The 16,409-nt window shown below is 43.8% G+C and overlaps 1 protein-coding gene across 2 annotated transcripts; it reads left to right on the forward strand.

Annotated features, from left to right (window-relative positions):
- The first annotated feature begins 798 nt into the window (after window positions 1-798).
- On the forward strand, window positions 799-16,175 carry LOC116982415 (tigger transposable element-derived protein 1-like). 2 transcript variants are annotated; one of them, XM_033035624.1, is made up of 2 exons: window positions 799-840; window positions 13,281-16,175. In XM_033035624.1, exon 2 carries the CDS (start codon window positions 13,393-13,395, stop codon window positions 15,016-15,018), a length of 1,626 nt encoding a protein of 541 aa, XP_032891515.1. In that variant the 5' UTR covers window positions 799-840; window positions 13,281-13,392; the 3' UTR covers window positions 15,019-16,175. The 2 variants fall into 2 exon arrangements, with proteins under 2 accessions (XP_032891515.1, XP_032891523.1); XM_033035632.1 differs by lacking the exon at window positions 799-840 and adding an exon at window positions 11,331-11,380.
- The last annotated feature ends 234 nt before the right edge of the window (window positions 16,176-16,409 follow it).

Consider the following 16,409-nt stretch of genomic DNA (forward strand, 5'->3'; position numbering starts at 1 on the left):
GCTGTTCTTTAAACATTACCCAATTGTCTTTCTTCCTGCTCATCTTTGCTAAGTTGTGCTTCTTCGCTTTAATTTTTATACTGTCCCTGACATCCCTTGTCAGCCATGGTTGTCCCTTTCTTCCCTTGGAATCTTTCTTCCTCCTTGGAATGAACTGATCCTGCAACTTCTGTATTATTCCTAGAAACACATGCCATTTTTGTTCCACTGTCATCCCTGCTAGTGTATCTTTTCAATCAAAGTTAGACAGGTACATGGATAGGACAGGTTAGCGCAGACAGGTGGGACTAGTGTAGCTGGGAGATGTTGGCCAAGTTGGGCCGAAGGGCCTGTTTCCACTGTATCACACTATCACTCTAAAGCTGTGCTGCCCAATGTCAACCGTCCCTATATATCAACCCTTCTTTGGCCATCTCCTGCTTTAATCATCCCAATCTCCTTCTAAAAGACCTTCCACTCACACAGCTCTACCATCCATATCCTACTTGGTATAAATCATTATTTTCATAATTCACCTGCCTGGCTGTGTGCTTCTTGATATCCAATTAAAAATGATCACAGTTGCAATAAATCCCCCAAGTGTGTGTTCCTCTTAGAATTTTCACTTCCACCCACTGAACATTTCCACAACTGTTGTTAACATTAACACTGTCATGAAGAAACTGTTTCTGATATCGTGTATTGCCTGATTACTGCAAGGTGAAGTAATGTGGTATTTGCCAATGGTAAATAGGTGCGTAGTGCGATTTTTAACATGTTATCTTTTTTTTGCCTCAGATTAGAAGAGCACCAATTTGTCCAAAGTGTGAAGTCTCTTTTCCTCCCTCAATAATTGTATTGGTAAGTATTTTTGTACATATTCTTTGAATTGGTGATAAAGCAAGATTGCCACCTAGAAATCTTTATAGTTTTGTTTAGTTTAGAGATAAATCATGGTAGCCAGCCCTATAGCCCACCGAGTCGATATATAACCAGTCACACTAGATCTTTGTTATCCTACTTTTGTATCCAGTCTCTGCACATTTGGGGCACATTTTGTCAAAGTTAATTAACCTATAAACCCGCATGTCTTTGCGATGTGGAATGAATCCGGAGAACCCGGAGGAAACTCACACAATCACAGGAAGAATATACAAACTCCACACAGACAGAACTCCACACAGTACAGGTGTCAGGGATAGTGGGGATTAGACAGGATAATGGTGTTAGTATGGAGAGATAGATCAGCCATGATTGAATGGCGGAGTAGACTTGATGGGCCGAATGGCCAATTCACACATTTCTTATCACTTATGAACTTATGAACCGATCGTCAGGATTGAACCCAGCTCCCTGGTGTTGTGAAGCAACAGTTCTACAAGCTGTGTCACTGGACTGCCCTTTCTTTCGTAAAATATCCTCCATTTCTAGCAGTGTGTGAATTGAGTGTTCAATCAATAGACAATAGACAATAGGTGCAGGAGTAGGCCATTCAGTACCACTTTGGTAAACCTTTTATTTGGTCTGTGCAGGGCAATGGAGTTGTTAACATGCAGATTATTCAATGTCATCTTCATGTACCAAACAACTACCTTTGACTCTTTGCTAGACTGATACAGTTAAAATGAAACCAGACAGGCAGGGTATTTTCTAATTCATAAGTTTAGTTTAGTTTACTTGAGTTTAGGGATTCAGCGTACTTAAAGCTCCTTGGGCCCATCACGTCCGCATCAACCAGTGATCCCACACATTTAAGGGCCTGTCCCACTTGGCAATTTATTCGCTCATATCAGTGTCACCATGAGATTTTAAACATTTCAAAATCCAGCGGCGACAAAGAAATGTTGCGACACTTAAAAAACCACTACGCATCATACGTCATCACTAGAGCCAGGATTCTGCCATAAATGCCATGTGCCTAAATCAGCCTTTTTTCCCATTTTAACATAACTTACAAGATAATTTACAGCACCAGAGCAAAACCCAGCTGTGTGGTGGTGATTTTACTTTACTTTTACTTTATTAATTTATTGAACATGTTAAAAAATACAAACACAAATAAACTTGTAAGCAATAAAAAAATAAAATAAAACACTAACTCAAATAATACAAATAATATCGTTCATGTTCAAAAGGGGTAAGAAGAAGTTCGAAAACTTTTCTGGTCCTACCCCCTCTTATTTTCTATACATTTTCATGGAAAAACAAAATAATTGAATTGAATTGATAGAATTGATAGTATTTATTTGCCACACAACCAGGGTCGGTGGAATTTGGGTTGTCAGCAGCGGTACAATAATAAAGAACACACAACCACAATAAAAATGTAACACAAACATCCACCACAGCATTCATCACTGTGGTGGAAGGCACAAAATTTGGCCAGACCTCCATTTCCCCCCTGTGGACAGGACCAGATTCCAGAGCCAGTCCAGGATCGGCTCTTCCTCACCGGAGACCGCGGCATTAAGTTGGTGTAGGCCGCAGGCCGGCGGTCAAGATTTGAAGTCTCTGCCGCAGCCAGAAGCACCGTAGACTGCAGGGCCGGCGGTCGAAGCTCCCCTCCAGGGGTGATGTTAAGTTCACGTTTGGCCGCGGGCCGGCAGTGATGGCTTCTTCCCCCCCCCGGGTCCCCCACGAGGGATCCCGGGCTGTAGACGCCGCACCAGCTGGAGCTCTGCAGACCGCGGCTTCAGGCTGCCGGCTGCCCCGGGCCAACGAAACGGAGCGCTCCCCTCCAACGAGCCCCAGCGAGGGCTCACCCGCTCAACGACGAGAGTCCAAGCTGTGCCCGCAGCTGAAGCTCCGAGCGCGTCTCCGGGAAAGGCCGCGCCGATCCTTGATGTTAGGCCACGGGGGAGGCGACCTGGAAAAAGTCGCCTCTCCATGGAGGAGGCGACCAAAGAGGTTTCCCCCCCACACCACCCCCCACACAAGACACACCGAGAAACATCAAAAACACACTTTAAAACATACTAAAAAAAATTTAAAAAGTTGAAAAAAGCTAACGTGCTGCTGACATGGCTACAATGGGAACAAATGGACCCAAAATCTGTTGAACAGTTCACAAACAAGAAATAACCAAACAGAAATGAAAATCACTGGTCCAGCTCATAACCATTCAATCTTTTGTTTCTGAAGAGTGTTTTTAGTTTGAATAGAGTCTTACATTTTTTCAGCTCATCATGGCAGTTATTCCAGAGACTAACACCCTTTGCTGTAACACAATGGAGTTTTGCATTAGTTCTTATTGCCGGTTTTACGATATATAGGTTCCTCTCAGGTTGTGTTTGCTTTCTCTCCGTTGGAACAACCCCTGGATATTACAAGGCAATTGCTGTTAGCTGCTTTGGACATAATTTGTGATTGGAGAGGGGTGCGTGGGAAAGTGTCCAGTCTTTGCAGACTGGAGTCATGCTTTAAGTAGGTATGAAGTGGTGATTGGGGAGGAGTAGGTTGGGAAGGATATAGTATTTTCAAACTGGAGTCAAGCTGTGAGTAGGTGTGAAGTGTTGGTTGAGGGTACCAGGGTTAAGTTTCTGTTTATTGAACCTGCAGTAGAACTCATTCAGGTCATTGATCAGCTGACAATTTCCCGAGGAGCGGGGGGGTTTTCCTCTTGTAGCTTGTGATTTCTTGCAAGCCCTTCCACACTGAAGAAGAGTCATTTGTTGAGAACTTGCTCCTCAACTTCTCAAGAGTACCTTTCCTTGGCAGCTCTGATTCCTCTTCTCAGCTTGTACTTGGCCTGCCTGTAGAGGTCTGCATCCCCGCTCCTGTAGAATCTACCCCTGCAAGCGTCAAAATGCCTAGTCAAGTCAACGCCTTCTAAAAAACTGAACGATTTGGTGAGAGTGTACGGGAGTGATATATTCTCTACAGACAACTGTGTGCAGTTTTGCAAAGCATGTGAGAGAGCAGTGAATCATGAGAATAAATATTTAGACTCCCAGCATGTACAGACAGCTAAACACAAGTCGACGGCAGAGAAACTGTAGGTTGGAAATACGCAAGCTTGTCTCCTCACAACATTTACTGCTGGCTCCAATCACAAATATGAGTTTTTGAGTGATCTGTGCAAAGCATTCATTGATGCTGGAATTCCACTGTGGAAATTGGAAAACAAATCTCTCAGTGTTAGCTGTGAGGAGGATGCTAGGAGACTGCAAGGTGACTTGGATAGGCTGGGTGAGTGGGCAAATGTTTGGCAGATGCAGTATAATGTGGATAAATGTGAGGTTATCCATTTTGGTGGCAAAAACAGGAAAGCAGACTATTATCTAAATGGTGGCCGACTAGGAAAAGGGGAGATGCAGCGAGACCTGGGTGTCATGGTACACCAGTCATTGAAAGTAGGCATGCAGGTGCAGCAGGCAGTGAAGAAAGCAAATGGTATGTTAGCTTTCATAGCAAAAGGATTTGAGTATAGGAGCAGGGAGGTTCTACTGCAGTTGTACAGGGCCTTGGTGAGACCACACCTGGAGTATTGCGTACAGTTTTGGTCTCCAAATCTGAGGAAGGACATTATTGCCATAGAGGGAGTACAGAGAAGGTTCACCAGACTGATTCCTGGGATGTCAGGACTGTCTTATGAAGAAAGACTGGATAGACTTGGCTTATACTCTCTAGAATTTAGGAGATTGTGAGGGGATCTTATAGAAACTTATAAAATTCTTAAGGGGTTGGACAGGCTAGATGCAGGAAGATTGTTCCCGATGTTGGGGAAGTCCAGGACAAGGGTCACAGCTTAAGGATAAGGGGGAAATCCTTTAAAACCGAGATGAGAAGAACTTTTTTCACACAGAGAGTGGTGAATCTCTGGAACTCTCTGCCACAGAGGGTAGTCGAGGCCAGTTCATTGGCTATATTTAAGAGGGAGTTAGATGTGGCCCTTGTGGCTAAAGGGATCAGGGGGTATGGAGAGAAGGCTGGTACGGGATACTGAGTTGGATGATCAGCCATGATCATATTGAATGGCGGTGCAGGCTCGAAGGGCCTAATGGCCTACTCCTGCACCTATTTTCTATGTTTCTATGTTTCTATGTTTAGGGACCTATACTGAGCGAGTCATCATTACAGAAAAATTATGTTGACAGCAACTTCAACATTGTTGTGCAGAAAATTAGAGATGAAGTTGCACGCATTGCATAGACAAGACAACCAATGCTGTGGAGAGATATGTTGCCAATGTGGTTATCGGTAAACTGGAGGCAGGTCAACCATCAAAGGAGTATTTCTTGACATCGGAAGTATTGGATAAGTCAAAAAGCACAACTATTGCTCAGTTGTTTACATCTTCACTTGCTTTACTTTGTACTTAAAGTTCCTGGCGATGTAGGTAAAGACATTCGAGGAAAATATGAGAGGGGGAGTTTAGCTAACAAAGATCTTGAAGAAGTACAAAACATAGCTAAATTTCTCAAAGGTTGTTGTAATGCAAAAGGTATCAACATGAATGTAGAGTTTGTAGCTTGTTTCAGGAATGCACCAGTCACCTCAACTGGGGTAGAAAGAAGTTTTTCACAACTGAAGCATATTCTGTCTGACGGCATAGTTTAACACCAGATAATTTGAAAAAAATGCTAGTAGTTATGTGCAACCAGGCAATAATGTAGTATACCTTTATAATTATCAGTTTTAACCATATTTTGGTGATGGAAATACATACCTTTTTATGCCTTTTTTGTCAATAAATACCTTTTTCGTGCCTTTTTTGTACTTTTATTTTGCCTTTTTGCCTGCCTATTTCAGAGATTTTTAGCGCCTAAACATCCTGGCTCTAGTCATCATGCTGCATCATGCCACATCATGCCGCAAATATTTCGCTGACCTGATACGTCAGTCAATGATGCCGGCAGTCGCTGAAAAATTTGCCAACTGGGACTGGCCCTTAACACTATCCTACACACACACAAGCCAACTAACCTCCAAACCTGTACGTCTTTGCAGCGTGGCAGGAAACCGAAGATCTCGGAGAAAACCCGTGCAGGTCACGGGGAGAACGTACAAACTCCGTACAGACAGCACCCATAGTCCAGATTGAACCCGGGTCTCTGGTGCTGCAAGTGCTGTAAGGCAGCAACTATCGCTGCACCACCATGTCGCCCACGTTCTCAGAGCAGAATTAGGCCATTCAGCCCATCAAGACTACTCTGCCGTTTAATCATGGCTGATCTATGTTTCCCTCTCAATCCCATTCTCCTGCCTTTTTCCCCACAACACCTCACACCCTTACTAATCAACAATCTGTAAATCTCTGCCTTGAAAATATCTGTTGACGGCCTCCACAACCATCGAGATTCACCAGGCTCAGACATTCCTGAGAAATTCCTCCTCATCTCCTTTCTAAAGGTATGTTAATTTATTCTGAGGCAATGGCCTCTGTTCCAGACTCTCGCACGAGTGGAAACATCGTCTCCAGTAAATTTGAAGAAGATTGTTAGTGTATTTGGTGACATGCCAAATCTTTTTAAACTTGTCAAAAAGTAGAGAATTCATTATGCCAGAGGAGAATGGGCTGTTTGATAGATTGGTGAGAGTAGAGGGCATAGGTATCGTATACACAGGTAACTTCCTGAAAGTCAACGTGTCTAAGACCAGAGAGACAAGAGACAATAGAGAATAGGTTTCTCCTCAATCTCTGTTTTTAATGGCCCACCCCTTATTCTTAAACTGTGACCCCTGATTCTCGACTCCCCCAACATCGGGAACATTTTTCCTGCATCTAGCCTGTCCAATCATTTAATAATTTTTTATGTTCCTATAAGATCTCTCATCCTACTAAATTCCAGTAGATACCTACCCAATTGACTCATTCTATCATCATATGTCAGTCCTGCCATCTCGGAAATTAACCTGGTAAACCTACACAGCACTCCCTCAATAGCAACAATGTCCTTCCTCAAATTGGGAGATAAAAATTGCACATAATACTCCAGGTGTGGTCTCACCAGGGCCCTGTGCAATTGCAGTTGGACTCCCTTGCTTCTAAACTCAAATCCTCTCACAATGAAGACCAACATACCATTATCTTGGTGAAGAAAGCGAATGGTATGTTAGCTTTCATAGCAAAAGGATTTGAGTATAGGAGCAGGGAGGTTCTACTGCAGTTGTACAGGGTCTTGGTGAGACCACACCTGGAATATTGCGTACAGTTTTGGTCTCCAAATCTGAGGAAGGACATTATTGCCATAGAGGGAGTGCAGAGAAGGTTCACCAGACTGATTCCTGGGATGTCAGGACTGTCTTATGAAGAAAGACTGGATAGACTTGGTTTATACTCTCTAGAATTTAGGAGATTGAGAGGGGATCTTATAGAAACTTACAAAATTCTTAAGGGGTTGGACAGGCTAGATGCAGGAAGATTGCTCCCGATGTTGGGGAAGTCCAGGACAAGGGGTCACAGCTTAAGGATAAGGGGGAAATCCTTTAAAACCGAGATGAGAAGAACTTTTTTCACACAGAGAGTGGTGAATCTCTGGAACTCTCTGCCACAGAGGGTTGTCGAGGCCAGTTCATTGGCTATATTTAAGAGGGAGTTAGATGTAGCCCTTGTGGCTAAGGGGATCAGAGGGTATGGAGAGAAGGCAGGTACGGGATACTGAGTTGGATGATCAGCCATGATCATATTGAATGGCGGTGCAGGCTCGAAGGGCCGAATGGCCTACTCCTGCACCTAATTTCTATGTTTCTATGTTATCTCTTATCGCTGCTGCTGTACATGCATGCTTACTTTCAGTGACTGATGTACAAGTACACCTAGGTCCGGTTGCACCTACCTTTTCCTTGTCTAACACCATTCAGATAATAATCTGCTTTCCTGTTCTTGCCACCTCACATTTATCCACACTATACTGCATCTGCCATTCTTCTGCCCACTCACCCAACCTATCCAAGTCACACTGCAGCCTCATAGCATCCACCTCGTAGCTCACACTGACACCCAGCTTTGTGTCATCCGTAAACTTGGAGATGTTGCATTTAATTCCCTTGTCTAAATCATTAATATATATATTGTAAATAACTGGGGTCCCATCACATAGCCTTGTGGCACCCCACTAATTACTGCCTGCCATTCTCAAAAGGGCCCGTTAATTCCTACTCTTTGCTTCCTGTCTGCCAACCAGTTCTCTATCCATGTCAATACCCTACCCCCAATACATGTGCTCTAATTTTGGACACTAATCTCTTGTTGCTGTGAAGAAAAAAATGTAGTTTGACTCAGAGAATGCATTCACTGGGAAAACAGTGGAAGAGATACTCTCCATCTATCAGAAGTGATAGGATAAGCACTTGTATCACCGAAGCATAGTAGACCATTGAGCAAGTGCTAGTATACAGGATTAATGTGGACAGAATCCTGATATTGACATGTACACAATATTTTGAACGTTTCTATGCTATATGATCCTTATCCCATTAATTGCCCATTTCTTGGTGGCCCAATTCCATTCTGGCCCCTGCTCTTTTCACCAGAAATTAGAATGAAAAGTGAAGCATCAAATTTAGAGACATAGTCGTAGTCATACGGCACAGAAACAGGAATTCGGCCCCTTGACCATGCCGACATAGATGTCCCATGTGCGCTGGTACCATCTGCCCACATTTGGCCCATAACTCTCCAATCCTTTCCTGTCCATGTACCTGTCCAAGAATCTTTCACATGTTGTTATAGTACTTGCCTCGACTACCTGTGGCAGCTCGTTCTGTATGTTCACCACCCTCTGAGTAAAAAAGGTGCCCCTCAGATTTCGTATTAAATTCCATAATTTCACGAATAAAGCAATGTAAATATTCTCCGCCTTCTTTCTATCTTATTGAGGCCATCCCTAAAACAGGGAGACGAATCCAGTACACATTACTCCGAATGTGGCCTCACAAACGTTTTCTACAACTGTAGCACAATATCCCATCTTGTATGGTCAATACCTTGACTGACAACGGCTAATGTACCAAAAATCTTCTTCACCACCTTGTTTACCAGTGACACCAGTTACCGACACTCCCAGATCCCTCTGCTCTACAACACTTCCTAGAGCCCGAACATTCACTGTGAATGTCCTGCTCATGTTAGTGCTCCCATAATGCATCACCTCACACCCCTCCGTATAAAACTAATTGAACCATTCCTCTGCACACCTGCCCAACTGATCAAGGTCCTGACGTCATTTTTGATAATCATCTTCACTATCTATGATATCACCCACTTTAGACTCATCATATGTTTCTGTTTGAGGACTATACCTGTCATGCCAGTATGTGTGCTGAATTTTGGATGAAATAATGAAGATGCTGTCTTTGTAATCTTCCAGCTAAACTGTGGATAAAAAATTACAAATGGAGCCTAGTCAGTGCATACATTTGGAGAAGACATTGTGAAAGGAAAGAAATTCGACAATGAATTGGCCAGAAAATCTTGAACGTGGTTTCATTGGAAGTCAGATGACAACAAGCGGAAACAATGCTGCTGTTAATAATGGGGGAATCAGTGTGGCATCTAATGCAACTGTACCCAGAGAGGTGGAGAGTGAGGTGGAGAGAGAAGAGAGAGAGAGGTGGAGAGTGATGTGGAGAAAGAGAGGGTGAGAGAGAAGAGAAAGAAAGAGAGATAGAGAAGGAGAAAAGGAAGGAGAGAGGGTGAAGAGGGAAGAGAGCAGACAGAGAGGATGGAGATAAGAGTGAGAGAAGAGACAGAGGCATGAGTGCGAAAAGAGAGATGAGAGCGAGCGAGAGAGATGAGAGAGATGAGAGAGATGAGAGGAGAGAAAGAGAGACGAGAGAGAGATGAGATAGAGAAGAGAGAGACACACGAGTGAGACGAGAGATGAGAGAGAAGAGAGAGAGAGGGATGACAATCAAACTAAACCATGAATAGCAACAACTGAAAGCCGAGAGAGACAGAATCTCTCAAAGAAAAGATCATAGAATATGGAATGGAATACTTTATTGTCACGTGACTAGGCACAGTGAAATTCTTTGCTTGCGTACCCAATGTATACAAATCTGAAGAAGGGTCTCGACCCGAAACACCACCCATTGCTTCCCTGCAGAGGTGCTGCCTGGCCTGCTATGTCTACCTTCAATGTACACAATGTACACAAATCGCAGCCACCTATGGCGCTGACAAAGTTACAAAGTACACTGGCTCCTCCTTTTATTCTACTCTCCCCCTCCCCCATAGAGCGGTTCCCCCACACTGGGTCCCCATTGTCATTTGTTCCCCCCTCCTCCTCAATTGTCCATTGTTCTTCCCCCACCTCCCTAACAGCAATCCCCCCTCTGGAGACGATATAGTATACTAGACTATGTGGGACCCATTGGGTCCCATGTTTACATGGGAGGGCTGGTCCCCCGGCACAATATTCCACCTCTCCACCAATTCCAATATTGGTGCCCAGTGGGGGGGGGGGGGGGGGGGGCTTTCTGGAGCGCTAGTATGGGTGTTGTGGGCTGAATGGACTGGTCTCCTGATGGCTAGTTTGGACATTGTGGGCTAAATGGATTCTTGGGGTGGCAGCACACTCTCAAGCCTGATGTGCTGGCAGCTCACTCACGGCTGGTGGGCTGGCAGTTGAATCATGGCTATTCCTTGAAATTCCATTTCAAGCAGGGTGCAAGGCTACCAAATTCAAATCCATTTCCCTACCATTTCAAGCAGGGTGCAAGGCCACCAAATTCGTGCAGTTTCCTATCACTTCAAGCAGGGTGCAAGTCTACCAAATTCAAATCCATTTCCCTACCATTTCAAGCAGGGTGCAAGGCCACCAAATTCAAGTGCAGTTTCCAACCACATCAAGCAGGGTGCAAGACCACCGAATTCAAGTGCAGTTTCATACCACTTTCAGCAGGGTGCAAGGCCACAAAATTCAGTGCAGTTTCATACCACTTCAAGCAGGGTGCAAGGCCGCCAAATTCAAGTGCAGTTTCATTCCACTTCAAGCAGGGTGCAAGGCCACCAAATTCAAGTGCAATTTCATACCATTTCAAGCAGGTTGCAAGGCCACCAAATTCTAATGCAGCTTCATACCATTTCATGCAGGGTGCACCGCCACCACATTCAAATGCAGTTTCATACCATTTCATGCAGGGTGAAACCACCATAAAACCACACAAAACTCCAAACTCACAGTTCAGTAGACATTCAGTGTGTTCAGTTGATTCAGACAGAGTCTTGACCTCTCCCTCCCCCATCATGCAGAGACTGAACCACACCCACACTTCCGGGTTTTATTGCCCCTCCTCCTCCCACCAGAAAAGGTGTGGCCTTAATGGCATGATTGATAGGAGAGACATCCTCAACATTTTTTAAACACTAATCATACTTTTATTTTTCATTGAGGGAAGAATTCACTGCACCTGCTGAGCGGAGGGGGACTGAGTAAGATGCCCAAAAATCATAGCCGTAAGTCATAGTGTTTATTTAAAATCAATTTACAGTGCAAAAGGAAGTTACCCAAAGCACCCAAACCACCATTTGCAGCAGTGCCTTTTAACTTCAAGCCAAAGCACCCAAACCACCATTTGCAGTAGTGCCATTTAAGTTCAAGCCAAAGCACCCAAACCATCATTTGCAGTAGTGCCTTTTAACTTCAACCCCAAGCACCCAAACCACCATTTGCAGTAGTGACTTTTAACTTCGTCAAAGCACACAAACCAACATTTGCAGTAGTGCTGTTTAACTTAAAGCCAAAGCACCCAAACCACCATTTGCAGTAGTGCCTTTTAACTTCAAGCCAAAGCACCCAAACCACCATTTGCAGCTGTGCCTTTTAATTTCAAGGCAAAGCACCAAAACCACCATTTGTAGTAGTGCCGTTTAACTTCAAGATAAAGCACCCAAACCACCATTTGCAGTAGTGCCTTTTAACTTCAAGCCAAAGCACCCAAACCACCATTTACAGTAGTGCCTTGTAAGTTCAACCTAAAGCACCCAAACCATCATTTGCAGAAGTGGCTTTTAACTTCAACCCCAAGCACCCAAAACACCATTTGCAGCAGTGCCTTTTAACTTCAACCCAAAGCACCCAAACCACTATTTGCAGTAGTGCCTTTTAACTTGAAGCCAAAGCACCCAAACAACCATTTGCAGTAGTTCCTTTTAACTTCAACCCAAAGCACCCAAGCCACCATTTGCATTAGTGCCTTTTAACTTCAAGCCAAAGCAACAATATCACCATTTCAAGTAGTGCCTTTTAACTTCAACCCAAAGCACCCAAACCACCATTTGCAGGCTGAGCCTTTTTACTTCAAACCAACCATATTTTCATTTTCAAACCACATTAAGGGAACTCACAGCTGAGTAGACCCTCTGGCTTCCTCCATCTTGTAGAGACTGAGTGAGGCACACTACTTCCTGGGTTTATAGTCCCTCCCCACACCTGGAGTATTGCCTACAGTTTTGGTCTCCTAATCTGAGGAAAGACATTCTTGCCATAGAGGGAGTACAGAGAAGGTTCACCAGACTGATTCCTGAGATGTCAGGACTTTCATATGAAGAAACACTGGATAGACTCGGCATGTACTCGCTAGAATTTAGAAGATTGAGGGGGGATCTTATAGAAACTTACAAAATTCTTAAGGGGTTGGACAGGCTAGATGCAGGAATATTGTTCCCGATGTTGGGGAAGTCCAGAACAAGAGGTCACAGTTTAAGGATAAAGGGGAAATTGTTTAAGACCGAGATGATAAAAACATTTTTCACACAGAGAATGGTGGATCTCTGGAATTCTCTGCCACAGAGGGTAGTTGAAGCCAGATCATTGGCTATATTTAAGAGGGGGTTAGATGTGGCCCTTTTGGCTAAAGGGACCAGGGGTATGGAGAGAAGGCAGGTACAGGATACTGAGTTGGATGATCAGCCATGATCATATTGAATGGCTGTGCAGGCTCGAAGGGCCGAATGACCTACTCCTGCACCTATTTTCTATGTTTCTATGTTTCCCCCTCCCTCCAGCAGGGGCAGCAGAGAGAATGGTGAATATTTTTAAAACATTAATATCTCTCTGATTTTTCATCGATGGGAACAATCCTCTGGTCCAGGAAGGCGGACGTGAGCTCCGAGCGTGGTGGCCAAAAATGACGGCCGTAGGTGGCGGCGTTCTCTCGGAAATCGCACCACAGTTGGTCAAAAGCGGTCAAGATCAGACTTTTAGTAATATAGATAGAACATATATGCTATACTAAATATATTCTATATAGTATATAGAACAAGACAGCATAGAAATAGACTCCTGAAGACCCAATATTTTTGCTGGACTTGATGCCAAGCTAAAGTAATCTATTCAATAATCTCTTGTTTACAGATGCTCCTCAGCCACGAGATCACAACTGAAAACAACCGATAATCTACAGTGTTCTGTGTTGCCAACGTTTTCTGGATACAGTGTATTGTGTTGTGCGTTTTTGCATCCCATTATGTCTACAAACTGCCCATCTGTGTCTTCTGCTTCTGGTATGAAGAAAAAGAGGACGATAATTCCTCTTAAGATGAAACTCAAGATAATTGCCTTGCGTGAACGCGGCATGCCAGTAACAGCCATCGCACGTGAGTTAGGAATTCCACAATCGACGATCTCGACCATCTTCAAGGATAGGATGCGAATCAGAGATGCAGCCAAATCGTCAGCATCGGTTAAATCCACGGTCATCAGGAAAAAAAGAGCTGGGCCGATTGGTGATATGGAGAGATTACTTGTCACGTGGATGAAAGACCAGATACAGAAGCACAAACCGCTCAGCTTATCGACGATCCAGGCTATGGCAAGAAGTTTTTTCAATACACTAAAAGAGAATTCCGATGATCCCACATATCCACAAGTGTTTACAGCAAGTCCTGGATGGTTCCAACGCTTCAAAAGGCGTAATAATTTTAATAATGTGAAGATCAGCGGTGAGGCAGCAAGTCCCAATACTGAAGGTGTCAAAGCTTTTAAGGAAGAGCTGAATAGGATAATTGTGGATGAGAAATATTTGCCAGAACAAATATTCAATGTCAATGAAACATGCTTGTTCTGGAAGCGTATGCCAGAGCACACATACATTCATCAAGAGTCCAAGACAATGCCAGGATTCAAGACATACAAAGACCGTGTAACGCTGCTTTTGGGTGGAAATGTTGCAGGTTTCAAATTAAAGCCTTTACTGATCTACCACTCAGAGAGCCCTAGAGCATTGAAGAATGTGAGCAAGGAAACGCTTCCCATTTATTATCGTTATAACAGGAAAGCCTGGATGACATTAGCATTGTTTGCCGACTGGTATCTAAACTGTTTTATACCGGAGGCAAGAGAATATTGTAGGCAAAATAACATCCCATTCAGAATTCTTCTGATCTTGGATAATACTCCAGGACATCCGCAGTATATCGGCAACTTGCACCCCGATGTAAAGGTCGTATATTTGCCACTGAGCATAACTGCACTCATTCAACCAATGGATCAAGGCGTAATAGCTACGTTCAAAGCCTACTTTTTTCGGCAAACCTTTGCGCAGGCAGTTCGAGCGACTGAATCTGGCCGAACACTCCGAGACTTTTGGAACGGTTTTAACATTCTAAATGCTATCCGGAACATCGCTGCAGCGTGGAAAGATGTCACACAGAAATGCATGAATTGCGTTTGGAAGAAGGTTATGAAGACACATGTGGACACATTCAAAGGTTTTAACAAAGATTCTGCTGTTGATAACATAATAAGAAACAAGATATTGGTGCTTGGGAACCAGCTAGAATTGGACATTGATGAAGAAGATATTCATGAGCTTGTTGACATTGAGGCTGAAGAACTTTCCAATGAAGAGCTGATCGAACTGGAGGAAGATAGAAGAAAAGAAGCTGAGGCAGTGGAAGAAGCAGTTATAACCGAGCCACCAAAAACGTTCACAACAAAGACACTGGCGGAGGCGCTTGCTGCTATCAGCAGGGGCGTACGGATGTTGGAGGAAATGGACGTCAATTATGAGAGATTCACAAAAACTGACAGGCAGATACAGGATGCTCTTGCCTGCTATAGGGAAATATATAATGAAAAGAATAAAGAATAAATAAACTGTATCGTCAAAACTTGATATCTTCCTGAAGAACACTATGCCCGCTAAACAATCAACAAATGTTGATGCACCAGTGACTTCTCCCACTATTCTCCAGCCTTATCAGAAGAGAGAGAATGTTTGGTAGGTTAGGTTTATTGAATGCATTTTCGACTTACAATATTTTCCATTTACGATGGGTTTATCGGAACGTAAGTTGAGAAACACCTGTACTTCAAACCGTGGTCATTCCTCGTTTGCCCTGCTGCCATCCAGCTGAAGATAAAGAAACTTTAAGGGCCTGTCCCACTTGGGCTTCATTTGCGCGTCATTTACGCGAAATCTTAAAAATTGGTTGGCGCATCGTGACGAGCGCATGCTGAGGCGCTGTGGTGAGCCGCAGTGGTGTATGCAGTGGTGTATGCAGTGACGAGCGGTAAAGTGCGACGCCCCAGGATTTTGGAATGCTCAAAATCCTCGCGCATCACCTGCATGACGTATCCCTTGTGCACGCTGATGTACCGATGGCGTACGTGTAGCACATGGTGATGCACCATGACGCACGAACGTTGTCTATGCTAATTTAATCATTTAAAAAAAAATTTCACTGGGAAAATCCTTGCCACGTATATTGGACTAAGTACGAACGACTTCGCAAATGTCTCCCAAAAGAATCAGGGCCCTCAAGCGCAATTTATCGTGTGACTGTCGTACTGCAAGACGATTTTCATACGACAGTCACCACCAGCCTGTCGTGTAAATGACACGCAAATGACGCCCAAGTGGGACAGTTCCTTTACAGCGCACACAGCCAGACTCAGGTGCAGCTTCTTCCTCTCTCTATCAGGCCCCTGAATAGTCCTTCCATAAGTTGTATCCATTTTTATATTGAATGAATGAAATAGATTTCAAGTTATGTATTACTCTGTTATGGCCAAATCCAGGTAATGTGTGAATGTGGTGACAATGCCTGTATTAAAACCACTCAATTTCCAGCTATGTTGCACCAATGTTGGATGCTTCAGATAATATATTGCACTACAATGCTGAGAATTATATTCTGTACCCTGTCATTCCCCTTTTTTATACCTATTGTACTTACGTTTGGCTTGATTGTATACATGAATAGTATTTTCTGATTTAATCGGATTGCATGCAAAATAACTGTACCCCACGAAATACATAACAATAATAAACTTAAACCTAAGCAATACGTCAGAGTCTTTCATGAGAAACTGCAGAGAAGATGCAATACTTACCGCAGGGGTCGGTGCTGGGGCCCTTACTCTTCACGTTGTATATTAATAGTTTGGATGAGGGGTTTTAAGGCTTTGTGGCCAATTTTGTGGATGATACGAAAATAGGTGGAGGGGCAGGCAGTGCAGAGAAAGCAGGGACTTGGACAG

This window comes from Amblyraja radiata, chromosome 1 (assembly GCF_010909765.2).
Source record: "Amblyraja radiata isolate CabotCenter1 chromosome 1, sAmbRad1.1.pri, whole genome shotgun sequence".
Classification (NCBI taxonomy): Eukaryota; Metazoa; Chordata; class Chondrichthyes; order Rajiformes; family Rajidae; genus Amblyraja; species Amblyraja radiata.